This window comes from Gadus morhua, chromosome 12 (genome assembly GCF_902167405.1).
Source record: "Gadus morhua chromosome 12, gadMor3.0, whole genome shotgun sequence".
Taxonomy (NCBI): domain Eukaryota; kingdom Metazoa; phylum Chordata; class Actinopteri; order Gadiformes; family Gadidae; genus Gadus; species Gadus morhua.
In genome coordinates, this window is record NC_044059.1 from 25,602,298 (window position 1) to 25,630,232 (window position 27,935).

The 27,935-nt window shown below is 48.5% G+C and overlaps 1 protein-coding gene across 1 annotated transcript; it reads right to left on the reverse strand.

The window, feature by feature from the left end:
- Positions 1-133: 133 nt before the first annotated feature.
- On the reverse strand, positions 134-27,865 carry acbd6 (acyl-CoA binding domain containing 6). The gene is made up of 8 exons (XM_030371990.1): positions 27,404-27,865; positions 26,844-26,908; positions 26,233-26,329; positions 23,917-23,984; positions 19,998-20,103; positions 17,537-17,626; positions 3,986-4,016; positions 134-1,128 (listed from the first exon to the last, which is right to left on the reverse strand). Exons 1-8 carry the CDS (start codon positions 27,683-27,685, stop codon positions 974-976), a joined length of 894 nt encoding a protein of 297 aa, XP_030227850.1. The 5' UTR covers positions 27,686-27,865; the 3' UTR covers positions 134-973.
- Positions 27,866-27,935: the final 70 nt, after the last annotated feature.

Here is a 27,935-nt window from a genome sequence, read left to right on the forward strand (position 1 = left end):
TTCTGCTACATATATCACACTACTGCTTTGAGCATACCACTAGATTAAAATAAGCTTAAATGATTGACTTTTAATTAAGAATGTTAACAGAAATAAATACTTTGGCTACCGAAATAAATTCACAAGAGCCTGATACCGATTTACTAAAGAAATTATTTATTATTTATAAATAACATTGTTAATTTTTTTCCTTTTTTATGCATGACCTTCGAGTTGTGAGCCACAATTTATAAAATGATGCCCCTGAACATGCATACGCTGAGTGATGCAGAGCCAAAGTCACAGCCTGCCGGATTGGGAACATTGAAGCCTTGACGACGACATAATGCAACTACATTACATCAGTGCTTTCAAACACCTAGGCAGGCATTAGGAAAATAAGTGTTGTGTTGAAAATTTTAATAGCGATATAGGACAAATGGTCATTGCATTCCTTGGAATGTACCAGAATTGAGCAAATTTACAATGGAAACAATGCTGGAAGTATGATAACTCAGAATATGATAAATAATGCAGTGCATTTGATCACAATTCAACGTCAGATTTGGGAACCAAAGTGGGCGAGTGGTTGTAGTGAGAGGGAGTATTTGGTTGTCGGACCCAGGGCCAACGAAGGTCAACGGAGGAGTAATATATATATAAAAGCACCAGGGCAGCACTTGCTCCTGATGGTCCTGTCCGTCACCCAGGAGCCAAAGATCACTTCACTCTTAATTCACAGATTTTGCAGAAGAAAAAAAATATAGTATCACCGTTATAAAATCAAAATCACGTATTGTCGCCCCCCCCTGGTAGCTTCCGCGGTGACTCGGGACATAGGCAGGGGTAGGATGAGGAACTGTTGGTTTCAGGTTGAACCGGAGAGTGTAGGCTTCAGGCTTGGGGGGGGGGGGGGTGGGTTCTGGGGAAGGGGGGAGGGGGGGATATGTTGGAGTACGCGGATGATGGGAGGAGGGGGGGGGGGGGGGAGCCCTCAGTCCTTAGGAACGGCGTACTGGCGTATGAGGGAGGAGACGGCAGCAGACTCCGTGGCGTCCTCGGGCAGCGAGCCCTCCAGGTCCCTGATGGACGGGTCGGCGCCTGCCTTCAGCAGCAGCTCCGCGATCTCCTGGAACTCGCAGGCCGACGCTGGAGCCGGAGGGAGAGAGAGGTACGCACTTTATTAACCACCCACAGGGGGCATGCCTTTGTTACAGCAGCACGGCAGCAGTAGTGGGAAACACAGGATATAACACAACACAATAAAATACCAAGTAGTACTAAGTAAATACAAAAATAGATGCTAAAGTTAATGCTCCAGTACGGACAAACAGAAGAAACAGGACAAACAGTGTACATTATAAATTGGCCCATTGCCAGTACTAATTTACAGTACACTCAGTCTATTAAAATGTGTAAATGCAATGTAAAAAAAACAAAGAGAAGTGGGGGGATGGAAGGAACACCAAATACGGAACAGTTGACAGGGATCAACAGAAACCCTGAACTATTCATCGGAAGCGCTCGGATGATACAAGAACACATATTACACTAATTTAATTATTCCCGATCCGATATTGATGCAAACACTGATCTCTTAGCGACACGGATTCACTTGATCTCAAAACAAAGCTCTTGCTGAGCTTAGGGTGTAAATGTGTAGGAACTACAAGTGACAGCAGCAGTATTATTGCACCGCGATTCCGGGTGAGATGATCCAATGGGTTGTATCGATCGCAACGTCGATAAGTCTCGATAATCGGTCAGTTGGTGGTGGTCCACGTCACATCGAATGGCCCACAATAGTGTGCCCTCCACCTCATCATCAAACAGCGTAATGGCCGAAACACAGGTGCCCTGCTAACCAATACCACGAAATTAAAGCACGTTTGTGGTTGTGCCTCAACACAATGGGTGTCCATGTCCAGTCCAGCAGCAGCTAATGAAAAGCCCATCAGCAGAACCACCAATGACATTGGGCTGGACCTGTGGCCGGCTCCAACGCTTCATTTCTGCCCCATGGGCAATTTGTACCCCACTAAGAGGGGCCCTTCTCCCACGACAAGGAGGAAAGGGGGGGTTGGGGGTGGGGTTGCAATTTCTTAACCCAGTTAGCAGGTCCTCACGTCGCTGATGCTGATGCTCTCTCTCCCTCCCTCCCTCTCTCCCTCTCTCCCTCTCTCTCTCTCATCATCGCTGATGTCAGCAGCCCCACTGATTGACAGCAACGCCTTTTAACCTCCAGCCCACTGGTGACTTGACTGGCAGCGTGTCTGTGTGTGTGTGTGTGTGTGTGTGTGTGTGTGTGTGTGTGTGTGTGTGTGTGTGTGTGTGTGTGTGTGTGTGGGTGTGTGTGTGTGTGTGTGTGTGTGTTAGTGTGTCCACGTGCGATATTGTGATTAATCTGCACATGAAAGTACATGCTGCATGTGTGCGTGCGTCCTGGCAGGAAAGAGGTACACACAAAAGTATATTCTCTCGACATCTTCCCCTATTCACCTCCCCCCCCCCCCCTGCGATCCCACCCCATATTTTGCCACCACCACCACCACCACCACCACCACCACCACCACCACCACCACCACCACCACCACCACCGCCGTTGGGGTGCTGAGCGTGGAGAGGTGGGCGGTCTGGCGGTGCGGCCTTGAGCGCTTAACACACCCACTGACTCCCTGGGGAGCTTTGCGGGCGGGGAGCCATTCATGGAGCGCCCGTAAAGCCCCCCATGAATCACTCTGCATGGCTACGGTGGTCCGGGAGGGCGGGCGGGGGGTTCTCCTCCTGGGCTGTTTGTGTGCGGGAGTTCATCGCTTATGTTTATGAGTCATCTTTCTGTACCTCGTCCTCTGGAGCTGTTGCCCTGCCTCTGTGTGTGTGTGTGTGTGTGTGTGTGTGTGTGTGTGTGTGTGTGTGTCTGTGTGTGTGTGGGTGTGTGTGTGTGTGTGTGTGGAGTGAGATGAACCTGCCTGTGTATGAGTGATTTGTGTAATTGTGTTTGTGATTGATACTTGTGTATGAAGGCAGCTTGTTTGATAAGTACCTCTGTGCACGTGTGGGTGCAGGTGTATGTGTGTGTGTGTGTGTGTGTGTGTGTGTGTGTGTGTGTGTGTGTGTGTGTGTGTGTGTGTGTGTGTGTGTGTGTTGAGACCCTCCATCTTGTGATGGAGGGCGCCATGACGTGTGCCAGGCTTGGGGTGGGGGGACAGATGGTATAACCACACACACACACACACACACACACACACACACACACACACACACACACACACACACACACACACACACACACACACACACACACACACACACACACACACACACACACACACACACACACACAGAGAGACTCTGAGGGGAAAGCGCCCCACAGGGACTAGAGTGGGGGGGGGGGGGCGCGAGGAGGTCATGGGGGGGCTGTGGAGCACTGTTGATTTCCTCTGGGAGGACTGGTGATTATCACACACACACACACACACACACACACACACACACACACACACACACACACACACACACACACACACACAACACAACACAAAAGACACACACACACAATGACGTCATCCACAGTCACATATAGTAACCACTGACAAAGTATGCAACCACACACAAGAGTACAAAGAAGCACACGTGCGTGCGTGCTAATACACACACACACACACACACCGAATCAAAGTTGGATGGAAACCATAAGGAAGGATGGACTGATGGATCATTAAACATAAACCTTTGAAAGGAGAGGATGAAGAAGGAGCAGGGTGCATGTTTTAAACATGTACACTGCAGCCTTCTACACCAACAACATCAACGTGGACAAAACTCCTCCATAGTCTAAAACACACTTACACATAATTCACATTTGTTTAGTCAATTCAAACAACAACATAATGTTAAGATCAGTTTCAAAACACCATGCGCTCTCTTTCACGAACATGTGGTGTTTTGAAACTGTACTTAATGCCGTTGCCAGAGCTGATTAAGCAGATATTGGGAGAATTCTTACCGTAATGTAATGCTGTCTGGCCTTCATCATCCTGCAACACACAAATAAACAAAGGCTTCCATCAACTCTGCAGCCGTGGGAGCCCTTTCACACCCGACAATACAAATTGCTTTACTGTACAAGTGATAATGGATTTGAAGCACAGCACGCATAATTTTGAGTCGGCATGCAGATGCAATCAATCACAAGCCCGCCCACTTATTCAAATGATGCAGCTATTCACCGTGGCTGGACCGGCCCCCGCTCTCGATCTGAGATTGCTGATTGGATAGTCAATAAGCAGATCACAAAATGGCGGCACCAGCGAAGCTTGGTGATCAAACTGAAGGAATCAAGAAAACTTGATGACCCTCCCACGATCGACATTCAGCTGATATTATTTTTGTGACATATATACACCAAGATAGGTTCAAGATAATGGAAATATATCTATCCTTGATTCATGCAACCCAAGAATTAAAACCTTTAAACTGAACAGGGGGGCATTTCCAAACATTGCATTACCAATAGATCACTGTTATCACATGAAAGAGAAACCATCCAAGAATTCAAGCTTTGGCCAACTTCAGTCCTCTCCCACACATCCACCTCCCCCCCCCCACTAGTCAGGCCCCAGAGTGGCCCTCCCTCCGGGGGTACTGTGGGGGGTGGTGTGGGGGGTTGCTACTGGGGCAAGTGGCCCCTTCCTCTCTGAGATAGGAGGGAGGGGATGGGAGCTGGAGAGAGAGAGGGCTGAATGTGGAGGGGGGGGGGGGGTCTTTGAGTGTGGTAAATTGAATTATGTTGTGTGACCCTGACACACAAATGACCCCCCCCCCTCACACACACACACACACACACACACACACACACACACACACACACACACACACAAAGAGAAAGAGAACACATCCAGGGGCTGACTGGCGTGACAATGACTGCATTTTGCGCGCGTGCGCGTGCGTGTGCGCGCGCGCGCGCGTGTGTGTGTAATGATGGGCATCATCAACAGGAGATTCAGTTCTTAATCACTACTCAGGGCCTTTTTCATCTGCTAACAATGACGAATGGTCTGATTTCTTCGGCCACTCCGTCCAAAGCTGACAGGACCGACCGTGGCTAACAGCAGAATAGCAAAGGCCAGAGGTTCCCATCCCGTAGTAACTAGTAGATATTATATCATTGTACTATACAGATAGTATATTTACTGTTAGGCTTGCTAAAGAATGACTCAACATTGTCACATCAGAGTGGATACAAGGTTGTGCTCTCTCTCTCTCTCTCTCTCTCTCTCTCTCTCTCTCTCTCTCTCTCTCTCTCTCTCTCTCTCTCTCTCTCTCTCTCTCTCTCTCTCTCTCTCTCTCTCTCTCTCTCTCTCTCTCTCTCTCTCCCTCTCTCTCCCCCTCTCTCTCCCCTCTCTCTCTCCCTCTCCCTCTCCCTCTCCCTCTCCCGTCTGGGGCAGCACTTCGGGGACCTGCTGATTGGTTTAGAGTGTCCAGCTCCCAGGGGAGGGATCATGGAACACTGATGCAAATCACCGGCGATGGAGACGTGTGCCACGGTTAGCCCGAGACAACAAAGCTGTCTGTGGGTGCCAGTCCAATCAGCCGCTGCTCCAGCCGCTCTACATTATATCTGTCCTTCACAATAACACTCCCCGGCTCTGGGAATGTCTGGGAATTCTTCAACAAAATGCATGTTTTTAGGGGGGTTGTTTAAAAGGAACAATACATGAATTGGAGGGTGTGCTTTCTATTTGAAATACGTACGAGGAACCATTCCCGATATATGTGCCAGAAAGGGAGGGTGTACACACAAACACAAACACACACACACACACACACACACACACACACACACACACACACACACACACACACACATACATGACAGTGTGACAGATGTTCAAAGCCCTTGGTCAAGGGTAGGGGCTTGCACACATAAATACATACAGTCATCATTAAAGCGTAAGGGGTTCAGAGACTGTTTCACCCAGAGTTCATCAGTGCACACACAGATGGATAATCATGTAATACAACACAGAATGTATTGTACATTATACAATACAACACGCAATGCATACATACACAAGGCCTACATTATTTCTAATCCTGCGTATAGATAGAGCAGAGCAATATGTGTGTATGTCCAATAATTTAAGATCTTGGTAGTTATATTGTGTGTAAGAGACGCAACAAACAGAGTCAGAGTAGTTCAGGCCTCGCACACGGCAAGGAGAAGCAGCAGCAGGATTGACACTTTACATAACCTAGGGCTGCTGCTGCTACATTACCTGCCGTGCGTGCACTCTTTGCACGTGCACTAAGAGGGGGTCAGTAACCTGTCCTCCCATAATGCACCTGCTGGACACAGGGGCTGATGGAATCACAGGAAATTGGATTGTCCTTCATTTGCTTTGGAAGCTGCATAAGGCAACATACGATAGAGTGAGTGAGTGAGTGAGTGAGTGAGTGAGTGAGTGAGTGAGTGAGTGAGTGAGTGAGTGAGTGAGTGAGTGAGTGAGTGAGTGAGTGAGTGAGTGAGTGAGAGAGAGAGAGAGAGAGAGAGAAATGGATGGAGAGAGAGACAGAGACAGAGAGAGAGGAAGGACAGAAAGAGACACACAGGAAGGAGAGAGAGAGACAGGAAGGAGAAAGGGAGAGACAGAGAGAAAGACAGAAAGAGAGAGAGAGGGACAGAGAGAGAGCGAGAATGAAGGAAAGAGATGGAGAGAGAAAGGCAGTGAGGGTAAAGAGAGAGACTCTCCTCTCCACCCAATAGCTCCAGCCCATCTAGCCATGGAGGCTCCCCTCTTCTCCCTCTCCCCCGGGGCGGTGGGCTCTCCCACATCCCATTACGGAGCCCCGCTTCGGGAGCACAACTCTCGCTTTCAAGTATCATCAAAAGTTTCCCCTTGCGCTGCAGAAACCCCGGGGACGGACGTCAGCACAAGACTCAATAAAACAGAGCGCCGCACAATAGCTGCAGGCCCCGTCCCGCAGTGTGTGTGCAGCACTAATGGATCGGGCCAATATCCGTAGGAGTCGTACACTACAATACAAGGGACTGCACTGCACTACGACGCTACGTGGTCGTAGGTAGCGCTCGGGCGATTGGCGCTCAGGGCTAATCCGTCATTTCGGCGGCAGGTATGATGCGGGGCGAGATGGATGAGATTGTAACCCGGTGAGTCAGGGTTTCATGGAGAGATGCTGGGAGTTAGCGATATTGGGTTTGCAGGGCTTCCCTGATCAGATCACAAACGGTACCGCCGAGGTGATCACAATCCCACTGTCTCTCTGCCCTCTTCCCTCTGTCTGGGTTGGGAGAAATATAAATCTCTGTAGTTGATTCTGTGCACCATTTTGTTGGTGCAAGTGTAGCTCCCTTTAGGATTTGTAACCACCTGTGTTTTTGGTAAATGTGGATAGAGGAAAACGATGACTGCATAGAACAGATTGACTTTAACCGGTAAGCTTTGGGCCGTAATCAGTGGGGGATGCGTTTAGGGGGGGAGGGGGAAGGGGGAGGGGGGAGGAGGGACTAAAGAGGGGGGAGGGAGAAACTCTGCATTTTCTTGTTTCTTAAAATAGGGGTGGGCACTACAACTTCCTTGCAACATGCTGCCCCCTATTTTGTGGAGGACTCATGAGACAGTTAGCCAAATCTTAAACGTTGCACCCATAAACCCCACAAAGTAGTCATACGATTTTGGATCAAACTCAGCCTCATGGGCAGTTGAAAACATTTCAAGTCAGGGGTACACGCAGAACAGAGGGCGGATGAGTCCGTCTTGAACACTGGACTTACAGTAAGCCCGTCTGTGAGCATCTATCTGCGTGTGTGTGTGTGTGTGTGTGTGTGTGTGTGTGTGTGTGTGTGTGTGTGTGTGTGTGTGTGTGTGTGTGTGTGTGTGTCTGTGTTTCAACCACACGAGAGATAAATCCCTTCCAAATCCATCACCCATCTGTAGATTCTGTCAGAGCATATGAAACACAAGAGGGTGGCTGTGTGTGTGTGTGTGTGTGTGTGTGTGTGTGTGTGTCTGTGTGAGAGAGAGAGAGAGAGAGAGAGAGAGAGACAGAAAGAGTAGGCGAGTGCACATGTATCTACGTGCCTATGTGTCTACTCTGCCACGCCAGCCTGTCCCACCATGGACAGCCCATCATAAAACCTTCCTTTTCATAGCCTGCCAACCCGGTCCGATCGGCCAGCGACCGGCACGGCATATGGCAGGTTCTAAAAAGCCATTGTAGCGATGTGCCTCCCTTAACACCATTCCCTCCATCCCTGGTAAATGGGATGCCCTCTCCTGCTCTCTCTATCTCTCCCCATCTCTCTTTCCTTTTAAATCCACATGCCCCCCGTTCAGCTCCAACGTCCCTATTCTTCCCCAGCATCAATTGTCCCGACCGGGTGAGTCCGTTGCCCAGGTGCCAGGGGGTCGAGAACCAATTCGTAGTGCTGGCCAGACACACTCCCGCTTTTCCGAACGTATGGGGCAGCCAAACGGACGAGGCCTGTCGGCTGAGAGTTCTGATCGACCCTCTTGTGACTGGCCATCTCTCTCAGCCTCCGATCCTGTAACGATGCACTTCATTTCTGCCCATTTGATTTCTGTTCCCCTTAATCCATTCTTTCCCTCTCTTCGTCATCCCTCTCCTCGTCTTCCATCCCCTCGTTCAGCTCCCTTCCATCCAGGCCCCTCCCCCCCCCCGCCTTGCCTTCAGTGCGGCCCCTGACAGCAACATTAAACAAGTGGGGAAAAATGGACAAGCAATTATGATTTATGATCAATGCATACAGCAGCTGCTGACTCTTATAATGACTGTGTTTCAGGAGCGAGAGGGGAGCGGGAGAGAGATTGAGGGATAGAGGGAGGGAGCCAGAGAGATGGAGAGGGGGACAGGAAATGGGGACACTGATGAAAAAAGACAACGGGAGGAGAAATGAGAGCAAAGAAAAGGAGACATTAAATTTGTAAGAAATAAGGGTGGAAACGGACGCATAGCGACAGTCACATGATAAACAAAATGAGAGAAAATCCAAAAAGTATTGGCATGAAAAAAAGATGGCACCTGTCTCTGTGTGTGTGTGTGTGTGTGTGTGTGTGTGTGTGTGTGTGTGTGTGTGTGTGTGTGTGTGTGTGTGTGTGTGTGTGTGTGTGTGTAAGCAGGATGATGAAGATGATGAGGATATGGGCGTGGAGGGCGATCGATAGGCGACTGGAAGCCTTCATGTGCAGATCCCAGCAGACAGCATCATGATGAGCTGGTGCCATTTATCAGACTGGAGCGGACTGCAGCCAGGTACCATAAAGACAGGGACTCTACCGTCGCCATCAGCCCACGACCACACTCACTGCAGGACCAGACCTCCCTCCAGTCCTGATGGTCCAAGACTGTGGATGCCTGATAACTTATAATTCATCATCGTAAGTACTGAAGTATAACTCTGAACTGATTTATGCATGGGGACATATATTTTAAGTTATGTTTGAATTGTTTTTTAACTCTACTGTGTTGGGGTTGAATGTTTGTATTGGATGATTATGTGTGTGTGTGTGTGTGTCTCTGTGCTTGTTTGTGTTTGTTAATTTGTGTGCATGCATGCGTGTGCATGTGTGCGTGTGTGCGTGTCTCTTGGTATGTGTGTGTGCCTGTGTGCGTGTGTGTGTCTCTGTGTGTGTTTGTTTATGCGTGTGTATGTTTGTTGGTTTGTTTATGTGTGTGTGTGTGTGTGTGCCTGTTTATGTGTGTGTGCCTGTGTGCATGTCTGTTTATATGGGTGTGTGTCTTTGTGCCTGGGTTTGTTTATCCGGTGTATGTTTGTGTCTTTTGTGCCTGTGTTTGTTTATCCGGTGTGTGTGTGTGTGTGTGTGTGTGTGTGTGTGTGTGCGCGTGCGTGCGTGTGCGTGTGTGTGTGCGAGTGTGAGACAGGGTGGGGAGGCCCTGCCGTTAAAAGGATCGGCAGGCTTGGGGGCGGCCCTAATTGAATCTGTGTCCCCTCTCAGAGCGGGAGGACGAACTTGCCACTCAGCATGGGGGTGTGAGCGGGCCCTGGCGTGCACCAGGAAATTAGCCTGACACCACACACACACACACACACACACACACACACACACACACAGTCGAAGTGTCCTTCAGGTGGACAGATCGCCGGCACATGCAGCGCCCACATCCTGGTGAGGAGACGTCCTTCTCTCCTCTACTGAAAGAGCTGACCCTGTCCTGACCCCACTGAGCGTTTACTGAGGTGTGTGTTCCCGCTCCTTCCACTCCAACTCACCTCAGGTCTCACACACACACACACACACACACACACACACACACACACACACACACACACACACACACACACACACACACACACACACACACACACACACACACACACACACACACACACTTTCTTACTCTCACAGCTTTCTATAGAGTCTGTAATATGCTTTACACGTCCCTACCTCCAGTTCTGCCTATTCTCTTCCTATCCTAGGAAGAGAGGGTCTTTATGCTACCGTCCTCCTCCCCCCCACGAGTCACTGAGCAGGCTGGTTCCCACGGGACGCCTTAGCCTCCATTAAAGCCATCAGAGGACTGGGATGGGGCTGAGGTATTAACATGTCTCCCCCCCCCCCCCCCCCCCCCAGCTCTGACACACACACACACACACACACACACACACACACACACACACACACACACACACACACACACACACACACACACACACACACACACACACACACACACACACACACACACACAAAGAGAGAGCTTTCCTCCAGTGGCTCATCGATGATGTTTAAAAAGAAATATATGAAATAAATAAATACATAAAAACGGCGTAATATGAAAATCAATGTGCCGGGGAGAGAGTGGGCCAGAGCTGAGGCATTCGTAGAGAGGGACTCATAAAAAAGAGTGGAGCAGAGGGGGTAGTGAAGGAAACACACTTACTTTGTTTATTCCCTTCCCCCCCTCCTCCTCCCCCTCCTCCTCCTCCCCCTCTCTCACTCCCGCTCTCCTCATCCGTCTCTCTCTCCCTCCCCTCTCCTCATCCCTCTCTCACCCTCTCCCTCTGTCTGCATCTCGCTCTCACTCTCTCCATCTCAATGTTTCCCTCCTCCTCTCCCTCTCTCTCCCTCCCTCTCCCTCCCTCCCTCTCGCCATCTCTCCGGGGCCCGGGTCTCTTCGAGGACAGCTTTAATGCTCCTGACAATTTATTGTGGACGTTTTAGAACGGATGGCAATCAAATAGTTGAGAGTAGGCGAGGCACTGTGAGTGGCCAATAAGAAGCGTCGGGCCGGCATTGGGCGGCAGAGAAGGGGGGAAAGAGACTGTTACCTGCCTCGGAACTGCCCTTTCGACGCCACTATTACGGTCCTAAGTGCCCGGATGTTTTCTGAGTGCTCGTGTTATAGATCCATAATTGTATCTGATTGCGACGGGGGACCTTTTAACATTGTTGCCACGGCAACACGTTACCTTTCACTTAAAACCTGGGGGTGATGTTAACTGTGAAGCGGGCACGGTACGGGACGTGTCTCTCTCTCCCTCTCTCCCTCCCACCCATACGAACACACAGCTCTGATGTGTATAATCAATATCCCGTCTCCTGTAGACCTTATGGTGGCGTTGACAGTGGCTATGCGCACGGGAATAAATGCATAAATACAATAAAAATACATTTCAAGGGCGGGAAAAAATAAAGAAAGTGTATATTTGCCGTGACAGGTCATATAAAATATGCCACAGAAAAAGTACAAAACTAAATATGTTTCACTTTTACATGCACCGCACACAAACCAGGCAGAGAGACAAATACACACAATAGAAAAGTGCTTTATCTTTACTTTTTATTTGATCCCATTTATTACAGTTTTCCTGCAGCAGGGGTCTTTAGAGGGAGCGGGGGGGCTTCCATCACTATCTCTATTAAGCCTGTGCTGAGATGGGGTCCTACTTAAGAGAGCCCTATAAATGTCACATGGAGCCGACAGAATCTGGCTTATGCATCTGCACCATCTTGCCGCCATAGATCCAAGATTACTTGGAAACCTGTGACTGTTGAACTTCCACCGATTTGTCTTCTGCTCTGTAATCTTTATATTCCTTTATCCCGATATCTCCATTTGAGATTTTCTACCCATTTTGTTTTGAACTCCTCCTCTTATGCCTCATTGATCATCTTAATGCATTTACATATACAGTAGTTACACACTCACCCCCCCTCATGCGCGCGCGCGCACACACACACACACACACACACACACACACACACACACACACACACACACACACACACACACACACACACACACACACACACACACACACACACACACACACACACACACACACACACACACACACAATGGTGGGGAATGGGGCCGGATGTGTTATGACTGGGCGGACTGAGTCATTAGTTACAGGAGGCAGAGCTGGGGGAAGGGGAGGGCCGGCACGTGTAATAATACCACCCGCACAGAATTACAATCAGCCACTACAGAGTGTGTGTGAGTGTGTAGCCGTTTAATCACACAGGTAGCTGACACCATGGTAGAGGACAATGGTTCAATGGCTTGTGTGTGTGTGCTTGCGCACGCACGTGTGTGTGTGTGTGCGCAACTGCGCGCGCGCCCGTGTGTGTTTATATGTGTGCTTGCATACATGTGTGTTTGCGAAAAAGAAGACAAAGAAGACATAAAAGAAAAGAAAAATAGAATATAGTACACAAAGCACCAGATCAACAAAAAAACGCAATTGGGATTTTAATGCTGAATACTGCGATTGAGTTCTTATGGGGACCGTTTGTGCAGTACTCAGTTTGATTAAAATGACATGCAACTTCTTTGACGTATGCTTTTAATTTGTACCCCACAGAGCTAGCATAGCTCAAGGGGAAGTCTTTAAGAAGCTTTTTCCACTATTAGAAACACAAAAATGAATACAAAATGGTGGCCTTTTGCAATTTGCAAATTGCTGTCGTCCATTTAAACAACTATTTACATTTTCTAAGTACTTTCTCTGCACTAACGTAGCCTCTGTGCTACGGTCAACTACACGTATTTGTCGAGCTGAGGTTCCAATCAAGTAATTGCTTATTGTTTTATAAAGGAAAAACTATAGTATGCTTCAATAACATGTTTACTTCCAAGCAATTCCACTAACTAGCTTGAAGAAAAAAGGGCTGAAAAACAATTGCAAAGACAATCTACGGTTAGGTGCACCCCGAAAAAAACACACACAGGGAGGGAGGCACTGTTTAGGGGTGTCCTGATCCTCAAAGGAAAGAGTTCATACCTGCTGAGAGAAGACGAAGGACATGTGTGTCCCACACACTGATACACACTCTTGGAAGCACTTGTTTCCAGTAGAAATGTTACCGGCGCTCTCAAATACAAACACAATCGCGCGCGCGCGCACACACACACACACACACACACACACACACACACACACACACACACACACACACACACACACACACACACACACACACACACACACACACACACACACACACACACACACACACACACACACACCTCCCTCCCTCCCTCCCTCCCTCCCTCCCTCTCCATGGTCACGGTACAGCCTGCGCCGCCCGCCGGCCCGCCCGCCCGCCCTGTCGTGTTTGTTGTGTTCCCCGGCCCGTGGTCACGGGTGGGGGGGGGGGGGGTCTGGGTGCCCGGCCCCAGTCAGATATTTATTACTATTGATCTCGCTGCTCCTGGCTGCAGACTTTTGTTCTGCCGGGGCTGGGGGCTCTGACCTCAATTAAGTTATGAATTTCTATCTGATAGACTGAGAGCGGCCGGGCCCGCTGCGGCCGCGCTGCCACGCCGGATTAATTAGAATTAGCGGTGGCGCGAGTGGCCCTCCCCGCCCCATGGATCATGTTGTTTTAATACAAAGTAGAGCATGGAGGCAGCCGGGCGGCAGCCGTGGTGGTGCTGCTGGTGGGGGGTGGTGGTGGTGGTGGTGGTGGGGGCGGTGGTGGTGGTGGTGGTGGTGGTGGTGGGGGCGGTGGTGGTGGTGGTGCTGCTGGGGGGGGGTGGTGGTGGTGGTGGTGGGGGCGGTGGTGGTGGTGGTGGTGGTGGTGGTGGTGGGGGCGGTGGTGGTGGTGGTGGTGGTGGTGGTGGTGGGGGCGGTGGTGGTGGTGGTGGTGGTGGTGGGAGAGGACTGGAGCAAAAAGACAGACGGAGAGACCAGAGATGGAGACGGGTATAGAGAGATGGAGGAGGATATAGAGAGATGAAGGAGGATATAGAGAGATGAAGGAGGATATAGAGAGATGAAGGAGGATAGAGAGAGATGAAGGAGGATATAGAGAGATGGAGAAGGATATAGAGAGATGGAGGAGGATATAGAGAGATGGAGGAGGATATAGAGAGATGGAGGAGGATATAGAGGAGTCGTCACGGAAGTGGATGACTCGCTGGCTGAGAAGCGCCAACTAACAAAACCTCTTCCTCTGATCAACTTCTCCAACCACAGCCCGCTCTAAAGTGTCTCCCCCCCCCCCCCCCCGCCCCCTTCACTGTTGTTTCAGCGTTGTGTACTCCGGGGTCTCACCTGCTCCAGTCCCTGTTGGCTTAGCCCTAATCCCCAAATCCACAGTATTTACCTGTGCAGGCGTTTGTCTACTAAGTCTGACTGAGTGCGAGGCCATTCCTGACCCGTGGAGAGGCAGGACGCCCCCCCACAGAGTGAAGGGCCCCGGTATATCTGCCCGTAATCCCCCCGCATTTAGCGTCCTGGCGGTCAACAATAGCAGCGTCCTCCGTGTGGACGCAGGCTCCTACTGTCACACTACACCCCGTTGCCTTAAGGAAGTGCAGGGCTTTCCAATGAGAGCCTAACCAACAGCCTCAATAAGTTGCGTGCGAGTGTGTGTGTTGGTGTGTGTGTGTGTGTGGGGGAAAAGGTACAGCTATGGTTTTAGAGGATTATCATGTCTACATGGAGGAATGCCCCCAGTGAGTGGACCCACAGGAACACACACCAAGAAGGGGAAACGATAGCCTAGTCTCCTCCCAGCTGAATGGCAGTGGTTCAACCGGTAATGCCTTTTTTTTTTTTTTTTATTACATTGTTTGCAAACTAAACAATAGTGGCGTTTTCATTTCGTGTTATTGTTTTCTAACATGGCCTACATCACGTCTCTTCCCCTGATATGATGGAATGCCATTAGTAGAAAGCCGAGCCCTGTTAATGTGCTTAAATACATTCAGGCACGCAAGAAGGTCCGGTCATTAAGCCTTGCCTCCATTTACATCATGATAATTAAAAGGACCATTCTCCCCTACCCCATGGGGACTCCCACAGTTCCCACAGTGTTTGGCCTACTTTTCCCCATAGGTGCACAAGCGGGGGCCCACGGGGGGAGGGGGGGGCCCATGTGCACCAGAGCAGACGACCCGCTCTGCTGCTGGCAGGTGGCAGTGTGGCTGTGATCTGGGCATTCAACAGCCCCACTGCTACCTATTGTAGGCCTACCTCCTGCCCCTGCCAGCCTTGATCCAGGATTAACTATCAAACGGCCCTTTAATGCAGGTTACCCGCTTTGGGAACAATTCACTGAAGAACAATCAGTTGATTAATTTCCAAACGATTTTCCTGTGCTGTCGAGCAAATAATAATACTTTGCTGGGGGGGGGGGGGTATTTTTTTTTTCTCCCCACTCCTAAATCCTTCTCTCTCTCACTCTCTCACTCTCTCTTTCCCTCTCTCTCCACCCCTCCAGCCCCTCCCTCGCCCTGTTTTAATCAACAAATTAAAACATAAATCATGTTTGATCTTTATTTACCTCTTGCTGCGCAGTTGGCGGAGGTCAAACCAGATTAGGGGCGAGACTGATCCCCCAGCACAGACTCGCGTGGACACGCACTTCTGGAAAAGCTGCACTTTTACCCCCCCACTCCGCCCAGTGATGTGGCTATTGAATAAACTCAAATGTGAAATTATCCAAACAACGTTTAAAGTTTTGTCCTTGAATTCTTGTTCTGGAGGGCTCGTAAATGGCTCTGCTGCCGCCCCGCTCTTAACGCTGTTAAAAGTGGAGGGCCCTTCTAGCAGCTTTAAATGAGCAGTATATTGTTCCCTGTGCTTTAAAAGGCAAGGGATGATTTGGCAGTGGGACACTGTGGTATGATTTAGCCATCTATATTTTCTTTAAGCCACCTCATAAATCTGTTCAAAAGTTCCTCCGCTTCCCACTAACAGGGAACCCGATGCAGGGATTTATCCTCAGGCATCGGACCGGATACCCGTGTACAGCGGGCAGTGAGGAAGGTCCTAATTAGGTCGCATAGGTTGCCATAAATAAACCTCACCCTTTGAAAATGGGTCTTAATCTTTACTTTGCTTTGGAATCCCTTAAATATGTCATAGAAGAATGACCCTCTCTTTGATTGGCTACACTCCTCACAGATCTTAGGACAAGACTAGGACACAAGTCATATGGTCATACATTGACCATGTCTCATCTCTCTCTGGTCTGACCCTAAAACCCCTCTGACATTCACCACGCCCGTCTCTACGCCGAGACGCCGAGAACCCTAACCCAGAAGCACAACACTAGGGGGCCACAAAAGAGAAAGGGTCCCTTGCGAAATGTCCTGATGATGTGGGTGGAGCGACGTGAAACAATTTGCCTGATTACTTCCCATTGATTCCGTGGTACGTTTAAAGCCCCCCCCCCCCCCCCCGGACCCTGGGCCGCGTCGTGACGGCCGCGGTCAGCGGACACCGTATTCATTTCGCCGATGCGCGACTGAGCCAGCTTAACGCTAAAGGCAAGGCGCAAATCCAAAGCCTCCCGAGCGTGGTTAAACAGCGCCCGGCTGAAACGACAGGCTCGCTGATACCTGCTAACTCAGGCTGCCAAAGCCTCTGAGTGGGGGGGTAGGTTAGGGCCAGAGATTTGTCCCGGGCCACCGAGGGAATTAAAGCTTACGGAACTTTTCTGGATTGGACGGTGTTCGGCGAGAGAGATGGTTGTCGGAAATACTTATTCAAAAGGACTGCCACTGTATAGCCGGACTGTGTTCGAGAATTTAACTATACCCTCAGAGGGATCATAAGCAACATCTTGCCCTGTATGAATGAACGGAGCGTGGACACCGGACAAGTCTTCTGAAGGAGCTCTTAGCTTCTTAGAAAGGTCTACCGGTGCTCAGGCCCGGTAACAAGTCACACCAGGCAGTATCAACCGGGGAAACTTCGGGTTTGTTCAGATTGACAAAGCATATATTCGGTTTGTTCAGGGACAGATTACGTGGGTGTTCAGAGAAGGATATTGCTAAATTAGATGATGATGATGATGATACATGCCACAAATCTCAGAATAACAAACGACTGAGGTTGGTTGCCGGTGAAGCCATGCATGGGCATGGGTTGATATCAACCCTGCTTTGGAGCTCATGGGAGGAATCACAGAAAGAAGAATGGGAAAACTGTTTGCCTTTGCAAAAAAAAAGGAGCTGTTCTGCAGAACAGCCCGGCTTTTGTATGACTGTTTCAGGTTCTACAGAAGAGAAAGAAAGAAAACAGACTTGCTCTCACCTGACTGTTGATATCCGCTTTGTGCTGCAGTAGTAGAGAAACCAGCTCCTTATGTCCTCGGTCAGAGGCCCAGTGCAGCAATGCCCGACCCTACACACAAAAAAACAAACACACACACACACATGTTATCCGCATGTTTTAGCTGTTACAACATTATTCATGTTTTTATCTTATAATTTTGTATATTCCTATTATCTCTTAATCTATACACTTTTCTTTTAACATTGTGAATGAAGGGGAAAAAAACAAAACATCTTCCCATGCCAAGTCAACTCCTGGGCAAACGATCAAACGTTGTGCATTTACGGCTGCTATCAGAAAATGAGTCTTCTGTGAATGTGTCTACTGTGTAGCCGCCAGCCGCACTCCCGGCCTCTCATTCTGCTAAGCAGATCGCTGCCCAACAACGAGACCCTCTGCTTCCAAGGAAACATGGAATTCAGCAATAATCACCACTTCAGACCCACTTGACCTCTTCCACACATGCTCACACACACCCTATCCACAGAGCAAGGAAATACCAGATTACTGTGTGTGTGTGTGTGTGTGTGTGTGTGTGTGTGTGTGTGTGTGTGTGTGTGTGTGTGTGTGTGTGTGTGTGTGTGTGTGTGTGTGTGTGTGTGTGTGTGTGTGTGTGTGTGTGTGAGAGGTGCAAGTTCAGCAGGTCCTGGCGTGGACCTACAGATTCTGGAACAAATTGCAGACACCCACACACGGTCTGTAGAGCGTTGATGGATGGCGGGCTGTGGAACAACAAAACCAGCACAGACCCTAATCAGCAACTCCCTACTTTCTCCTCGTGCGCATGCGCACACACACACACACACACACACACACACACACACACACACACACACACACACACACACACACACACACACACACACACACACACACACACACACACACCTGCATGCATACATGCAAGCACACTGGAGCTAAACTCTTTTGCTCAGTGCTTCTCACGCTTACAAATCCATGAAAGCCCATTTTTCAGTCAGGCCAATTAGGTAAAGCAAACTCCCCGAGTCCTTCTCCGTTGCTTAAATCATATTGATCACCATGGCTGCGTTAAAATGGATATTTATGAGCCAGGCCTGAATACCAATTGGTTCATCCCTCTCTTTCCACTCTCCCCGCCTCTCTCCATCTCTCTGGTGTACCATGCTTCACTGCTATCATCACAGCACAGTTCTCCCCCTAGGACGGTCATCCCACCTGTATAACATCATGATTTGTTATGGTTTAAGGAAAGTAGCCTATTGCTGTCAGAAAGTTCAGCTTTTCCTGAATTTTGGAATGTAAAGAGGACAAGTTAACCATGCTTGAGTTGGCATCTTTTTTAAACCAATAGTTTTCCATATATTCATAGAGTCGTCAAACTGCTGTCTTATCAGGGCGAAAGGAGGTAGATACATTGAGGATGTACTCTGTAGTGTAGCAGGTTTGGAGAGAGTTACAAAGAAGTGGTACACTCTTAATCTAGCATACTTTTACACACACTTCCACCATCTCTTTTCCCCTCAAACACAAACACACTGGTATATACACACACTGACGCGGTCTCTGCCTCACACACACACACACACACACACACACACACACACACACACACACACACACACACACACACACACACACACACACACACACACACACACACACACACACACACACACACACACACACACACACACACACACACACACACACACAATCACCTCCACTGCTTCCTGGCAAAGCGTTGTGCATGAATATCAAACTTCACCACTGCCCTCTGCTGGTGAGGACGCCTGTACTGCACCCTAGTGGATGAACCACAGCATCAACAACAATGGCAGTTGGCCGACAAAGCTCTTTCTACCCAGGACCCCCATCCATCTGCTGTTAGACTTGGGGGGGGGGGGGGGGGGCCTGTTCTTCTGAGGAATGGCCGAGGGCTGGGAGAGGAAGAGGGGGATCGAACCGACCAGATGAATGAGGGACTCACATCAGGAAGTACCTGAGGTGGGTAATAGCTTAAGAAGCCCTTTTAAAAACGTATGGATTGTACATCAGGGAGCCGCATGAGGTAGTGCCGGCCGACCCCATGTCAACACTTCTACAAATTCAACCGCAATTGAATGTCCACCGGAGGAACGCTGTGCGTCCGGGATTGGTCAATGGGTTCTTTATGTGGATTTTGTTGATTGTTTCCCTGCTCATCCACTTCCTTCTGGTTAATTCTGCACCATGCGTTCCCGGCAGGGAAAAGGGTTCTGCGTGTGAGCGGATGGAACTCATCAGGTCTTCCAACATGAACAACCTGCACACATTGACACACACTGCAAATCTCGATGTCCCCTATCTGCTTCATAGGGTTATTTCCTCCATGTCCTCTCTTAAGCTTTGGAGCTTTTAGCAGGTGCAGGTAAGTTGCCGTGGTAACGCAGCTGAAACAGTCGTTCGTCGGCGTGGTTACCTCCTCGTCCTTTGCGTTGACGTCCACCTTCTGCGAGCTGATGGCCGCGCCGATGTGTTCCATGTTGTTCTCCCTGCAGTAGTCGAAGATGTTCTTATCCTCTTCCCTGGGGGGGGACAAAGAAAAACAAAACGAGAGTTTGAATGAGTCAAGTTGTTATGCTCTGAAAAAGGGCATCTGTTTGGACGAGGGTGCACGGGTGTAAAAACAAAATGGCGGCACGAGATGGCGGCGGCAACGCGTGCCGCGTCCCTGGGGAAGGCCGGCGTACAGCCATGTACGCACACACCGCGTCCTCCCCTCCTGATTATATCCGGTTCTAATCACCTGCTGCCAAACAGGGGGGGGGGGGGGGGGCAGGGCCCACGGTGTGTGTGTGTGTGTGTGTGTGTGTGTGTGTGTGTGTGTGTGTGTGTGTGTGTGTGTGTGTGTGTGTGTGTGATGGGGGCTGGGTGAAGGGAGCAGGCACGGGTGTGTTTGGATTGTTCGGGTGGGGATGGGGGGGGGGCTTGTGTGGTGATGGAGGGCAAATCTCATTTGGAGCTTTACGCCTTCCCCTCCCCTTACCACCGCTGGCCATTCAGATTAATTGAATTTAGTGCACCATTGTCTGAGAGACCACCACTCCCCCCTTCCCCAACCTCAGATAGGTTTCAGCCCCCCTGCTCTCGCCATGCCAACAGTCTGCTTCAAGGCCAGTCGCCCCAGTCTGTCCCAGCCCCAGTCTGTCCCAGCCCCTGGTCAACCAGCCCTGGCCTCCCATACCTCTGGCGACCAGGATCTCATCCCTCCTTTTTGCCGGTGGTGGTTTGGGGCCAAGGGAATATCTCCATGCTAATTGTGTTTGTATTATTATTATTAATGGTGTAGTTCCATTGACCACATGATGATGAATAGCGAATGCTTCGCTGTGCTTAACAAATAAGATCAATGGCCAGCGACACACATGTGTGCCGCATTAATGTTTCATATTCATTTATGATTTGGGTTTTGTTTTGACAACGTATGCCTTTAATTGGCCACCCACCCATCACAATCCAGCCCATCATGTAGAGTGAAGAGCAATAGATCTTTACAAATAGTGAAAATAAAAATATATCCATAACAGGGGCAATAGGGCCAATTGCTACTATTGGCAAGTGAATAAAATGGATGATACTTCAAAAAAATACATAATTTACAATTCTTATATTGCATGTGGGGTATTCAGTGTTTTTTCCCAAGCATTCTTCCTCAGTTCTTTTATATTAGTTTTTAGCGTGCTACTTCTTCTCCCAGATCCACTTATTGTGCCTTTACTACTGATCCTATAAAACACATGTGCTCTCACACACACAGACACAGACACACACACACACACACCACCTCATCAGCCAGTGATGAATTATGAATAACTCATTACACTTTTATCACCGCCAGGTTACGTATGAGCACATTCATTTGCATCCCCCTGATTACCAGCGTCATGTTTATTCATGAGCTTCCAGGCAGGGCCACACCCACTTCCTCGTCTGATGGCCACGTTGACCCCGAGTGTCTCTGTCGTGTGGCCGCCATCCGTCTCCCGCGGCAACTAATCAATAGGCCAGCACATCAGTCTTCCATTGATGGGAAGACAGGACCGGCCCGACGGGCACATGACAGACGCTCACATTTATGTGCCAATGTGCACGTGCAGACACACACACACACACACACACACAGAAACACAGAAACACACACACGCCTAATTAGCATACACAATCAACTAAACTAAAATGAGATGCTGTTTAACCACACATATTTTACTAAGAAGATAACATGCAACACACATACCCATACAAACACACACACACACACACAAAGAAAGAAGCACATAGGCCATAAACAAACTCATGATTAATGTCAGCCCTATAAACGATGTGACATCAACAGTTTCGCAATGCATGCTGGGAAGGTCACACGCTACTCTGTCATCCCACCAGCTGGCTACCAAGGGTTTAGTGTGTGTGTGTGTGTGTGTGTGTGTGTGTGTGTGTGTGTGTGTGTGTGTGTGTGTGTGTGTGTGTGTGTGTGTGTGTGTGTGTGTGTGTGTGTGTGTGTGTGTGTGTGTGTGTGTGCGTGTGTGTGTGTCTCTCTCTCTCTCTCTCCAGCCTGGTGTACTGGCAGATATGTCCTTCATCCATCAGCCTACACTGGCCACAGTAGCGAGGAACACTCATCTACCTGGCCTGGGCTCTACTGATCAACACTGCAGCCACACCATCCATCATGCAAACACACACACACACACACACCCACACACATACAACTATACCATCCATCATCACATCCCCTATAGGCCCCACACGCTCAACATGTTCACCCGTCCCACCCCCCAGCCAAGGCCAACAAGTAGAAAGATCCTATGGAAATAAAGCGCAGCGTCTTCCAACAAGTTGTTTTCAGGTCGCCCAACAACAATACTGCCTGTGTTAGGGAGCCGACCCCTTGCATGAGTATGAGAGAATCACAAATGTGCCATTCAAATACACCTCAATCACATGGCTCTGCTCACTGGCCCAGAGATAGCGCCAATCAATCTCGCTTTGTCAATACGCACCGTATACACATACACACACACACACACAACAATATTGAGATGAGAAAGCAATGCAATTAACTCCCGGCCTGGTTAACAGGTGTGTTGCTGTTTAATACAAAGTAGGTCCCTGCATGCGTGCATGCATCAGCCTTCATGTGAATGTGTGTGTGTGTGTGTGTGTGTGTGTGTGTGTGTGTGTGTGTGCGTGTGTGTGTGCGCGCACGTGCACCTGTGTGTGTGAGAGAGTGTGATGGGCTTGTGTGCAACAGTATGTTAATAAGAGGAAATTAGAATGCAGTGGAGCAGTGAGTGTGACTGTTCCAGCAGGTTATGCTCAGTTTTAGATGAAAATATGCGCGTGTGTGTGTTTGTGCTTGTATGCGTGTGTGCTTGTATGTGTGTGTGTGTTTATGTAGACTAGTGACTAGTGTCGGGCCATGTAAATGACTTCCCACTTCCTGGTCTCTCTCGGGACAAGGCTTGGCATTGGCCATCGCCATGGGTACTGCCCACCTGGGAGTGTAGCGCCGTCTACACTCTCTGCTTCACGAGACTCCCCTCGGACACACACACACACACACACACACACACACACACACACACACACACACACACACACACACACACACACACACACACACACACACACACACACACACACACACACACACACACCGTAAAACGCAATTAAACAGGGGAAACCCTCGCCGCCTCCCCTCCCCTCCCCACCATGCATACTAATCACTTACAGCCATTTAGCAGGAGAACCTGCATGGTTCGCCCGTCTGGTTTTCATCTCCAAAAGAGCACCTTTTTTCATTGAAATGAAGATGAGCTTTTTAAGCATGAGTAGGTCTGTCAGGCAAGAGTAAATGGAGAATGTTTTTCCATTAACATAAATCACAAGTGGAACCGATCTCCAGCCCCTGAACGCAGCCACGGTCTGTTGGATTTACTCCGCTACGCCAAGTGAGTCTGGTGGCCACAGAGTATTGGCCTTCAGTGAATAAGAAGCGGAATTCTAAACAGAAACAAACAAAGTGAGGATGCAAAAATGTCATGAATGAATACAAATTAAGAGCTTCAGAAAAAATACCGAAGCCAAATAAGTATAAGTAATCATGCTGGCGACCAGCAAATTTAAAACTGTGCGACAAACAAATATAAATACTAAAATGACTGAACCACCTCGGCCAGCAATCAGACATAAACAAGATGAACCATTTGTTATAAATGGTCTGTATACGGTATAACACAAACAGAAGGTGGGGCTTATCAGGAAAACAACAACATTGTTGTCTGAGAGTCATCATAATGTATTGTGAATTATTGCCTCTGTAGTTTTCATGTCAATACCTGATAGTTTCTTCCTGGTACAAAGAGCTGACTGCCGGACCGCCGAAGCCCGTTCTCTTCTCTGCGCCCTGTGGTACAAACGAAAACTACATCGTTAGGGCACAAGGGCACAGACACACTGCTTCACACACATACAAATAACTCAACCGCAGCTTTTGGATTTTATTTCTTGCCTTAATTATTGTAGTCTATCTTGGTCCAGTCTAGCTTAGCCAATTTGGCTAGCCCACCTGAGCCAATATTTATTTTTAGTTTTATATATATTTATAATTTATATATATAGATATTGTTACTACACAGCTTGTGCATTGGACAGACATGACCTCACTGGTGATACACTTGTTACAACCATGCGGGACAACAACGTTAACAATACACTCGGTATTTGGACTCTTGTTAATCTCTTATACGCTTTTTTTTTGAGCTTGCACAAGACAGTTGGGGATGGCCCGTTCTTTATTGCCTCGTTTATGGTTCCCTTCCCGCTCGTGACTTACAAAAGAAGCCCCAACTAAATCTGATTAGACGGCATTTATGTGAGGAACGCGACGAGCACAAGGGGCCGAGGGGGGGCGCGTGTCTCGGAGTCCCGACCTAATTCACTTGGTGAGGACAGACTATTCGCTGATGCACCGGCCCCTGAACCTCAGCACTACAATATAGCAGAACGTCAGCATCCGCTCAACAATAGAGCCAGGGATAGAGGTCAATGTCTGCTGGCTATTATTCTCTCAAACACCCCCCCACCCCCTCCCAGACACACACACACACACACACACACACACACACACACACACACACACACACACACACACACCACACTTATACCGTACTCCACAAAACAAACTGGATGGCCGCCCTGCACTGCCGTGGCACTCCGCTTACTCTAATACAATCAGTTCTCTATTCATAAAAGACAAGGGGGCGGCTGGGTGGCATTTGTGCGATTGTGCTGGCCGGCCTTCCCGGCCCGTCTCCTGCTTCGGTATTGTGTGACTGCCAGGGTGCCGGGATAAGCCCGTCGCTGCACCCCTCGAAGCTAAAGTGGCAGAGAAAGACCACCTGTCACACGTGGGGGGTACGGGGCCTGATGCTGGCTGACACCTACATTGTCTGGGGGGACGGTGAATGTGAGGGGGTGGGAGAGGGTGGGGTTGTAGGGGAACATGGGCGCGATGAAGAAAAGAGATGGTGACAAGAGGGGAGGCGGAGACGCAGGTAGGGCGGTATCGAAGCGCTATTGAAGTAGGGGGGGTAGGGGGGGGGGGGGGGGTAGGGGGGGGGTGGGCGTGGGTGGGCGAGTCAAACAGAGAAGAAAGCCACAGAGGCATATAGGCTAATCACTAAAACAGACAACAGGATGGTAACATTATCTTTAAACCAACGGGGAAAACAAACACATTGCTAAGGCAAAGATATAGCAAGTATATCTCTTCCTAAAGTGTAGCACAAAGGGCCCTTAAATGATGCGATGGGGAGAATCCATTATGTCATTTAATCGTACTTTGTCCTATTGGAAACGGAAAAAAATCTGCCTAGAATTAGGAAATGTGGACAAATCTGAAAGGCTATTCTCGCTAAGCAGACTCTAGCTGCATAGATCTCCAATGAGACATTGACAATTGGAAAAGGTTGGATAACGCCCTTATGAATCGTACCTTTCTGCAGACCCAGTGAAAATGTTCCATGTCATGACTCATAATAATTTGAGCTACCAATATATTTCTTACTTTTGCAGGATTTGGTTTGTTTGACTGATTTGTTTCTTTCATCATACATCACATAGCACTTTGTATATTACACCATTCTTGACGTAACGTATTCCAACACAGTCAAACATATTCCACTACCCATTGCTGAACTCGGAAGGTTGTTGTTGTTAAAGCTAAATGATTCCACTGTTTCATTTTCCCTTCCCAAAGGTAAGTGTATCCATGGTTACATTTCGCTGTTGTTCCCTACATCAAATCCCACACAAAAACACAGCGATGGAAGATTAAAATATTTTTTTTGCCCATGAACCGACACACAAACAGACACCAAACAAAAAAACCCTGAAAACACCAATCACAAAATAACAAAAATGACTTTCAATAGCATTTCTGTATTCTTGTCTGGTCTTAGGTTAAACTGTGAGACAGTGACATCTTATGGCCAATGTGTTGAATTGTATAAAAAAACACCAGCTTTAAATAAACCATTTCCTCAAAGTTGTGTCATCATATTTCATCTTTATAGCACACAACACATGCTCTGCTTGTGTTTATTATAATCCTCTATATAGTCATATAGTGCGAGAACTGAGCTTGTTATCACCTTCAGGGTTCCTTCAGGGTCCAGAGTATTGACACAGGAGATGTACTCCTGCATTGCCTGTTCTGCCTCCAAGTCTCCCAGTTGCTTCCACGCTTGCCTAAAGAACACATGGCATTAACATGAGGTGGATGGGTCATTTGCGGAATGGAGACCTGTTACTACACTGACATGGCAACAGTAGGAAAGCAATGGTTGTTCATCACGCACCTTCCTTTTTGATATTTAGAAATATTTAATTATTATACATCATCATTGACATAGTGGCCTGACGTTGTAAGAGGGTATAATTACCTAAATAGCCAATAATAAAAATATACATTACTTGGTAGTTTCTAGGCATAGTAGCGTGAAGTTTTCTACTGAGTTTGTCAAAACATTTGGTCTGATGTATAGCTTATATAGATGTATAACCCCTATACCAAAGAGTAAGGCTAGTGCCTCATTGTTCAATGACCAGAACGTGTGACATATTGTAGGATTCACGTGCCTACAATGCTGTCATAGGTTTTACTTGGCAACAATAGTAATTGCATTGGCTTGAATACTATTGAATATTGATCACATCATTGTCCAGTTTATTCATTACATACATTGTTCAAAACAAAACATACCATTTCCTCTGTCCTTCAAAGTCAAAAAAGCCTGGCTTCGATGTATTGCACTTTCCTACTTTGACCTGTCAACACAAAATACATGTAAATGAATGAGTGTTTTCTATTAGAAGGGGAACATGTCAACATATTGTGAAGTTACAATGCAACTATATTATTATTACTATTATGATCAGAGCATGCTTGTACCAAATGTCGTCATTGCAAGCGGTTTGTGTGGTGTGTTTACTTTCTAGGCACAAATACGGTCAGTGTGTGGTTGTCTGGCCAGCGTCTACTGTTTATGTCCGTTTATTGCGCTATCTCCTCCACCAGACGGACGTTATGAAGACATCCAATCATGTGACGTATTGAGGGCTGTACGACAGTAAAAATAAGGATAGATTAAACGGTTCTTAGGGATATCCTTGTCCTGGACCGTATTGCCTTCGCTCAAAACAGATAAAGTAATGTGAGTGGAGGTTAAATGTCGCGTTGGTAAGATCTGACCATCATACGCGTTAGGAAGGATAGTAATAAGGTTCTGCATTGTCACGCTGGCATATGACCCTGGTCATCACCTGTTTGTAGCGGGCATACAGGTAGAGCAGCTGGTCTCTACTGGCCGTCTGAACCAGCTGTCCTACGCGGTCCGCAGCTGCCTGGAATTCCTCTTCCAGCTCTTCTCCTTCCAGTCGGTCGCCTACATCGGCTGCACCACAGTCAAATCTCGCAAGATCCAGAGACGAGTCGTCGGAATCTGAACCAGCCCCGCCGAGGGGCTCTCCTGTGTCAGGCCGAGCCGGATCAGTACCTGAACCCGTAGCCGAATCGGGCGAGGACGATGGCGACCGAGATGCCATTATTTAAATCGTGATAATGTGGAAATATTCAGCAAGGCTAAAACGTCAAAAGCATCCGATAAGGAAGACTTACAGCGTAGCTCTTTAATCCTTTAGCATTAGGAATGTTTCCCAAGTCGGACTGTTTGTACGAGTGGTCCGTCTTCGGTCCAGCCCTCTAAGAAGACCGTCGAAACACGAGCAGGAACAATAGTTCTGTTTACATTTCGCAACAAACTAATATCGTCAGTAGAATCTCGCCGATCCCTAG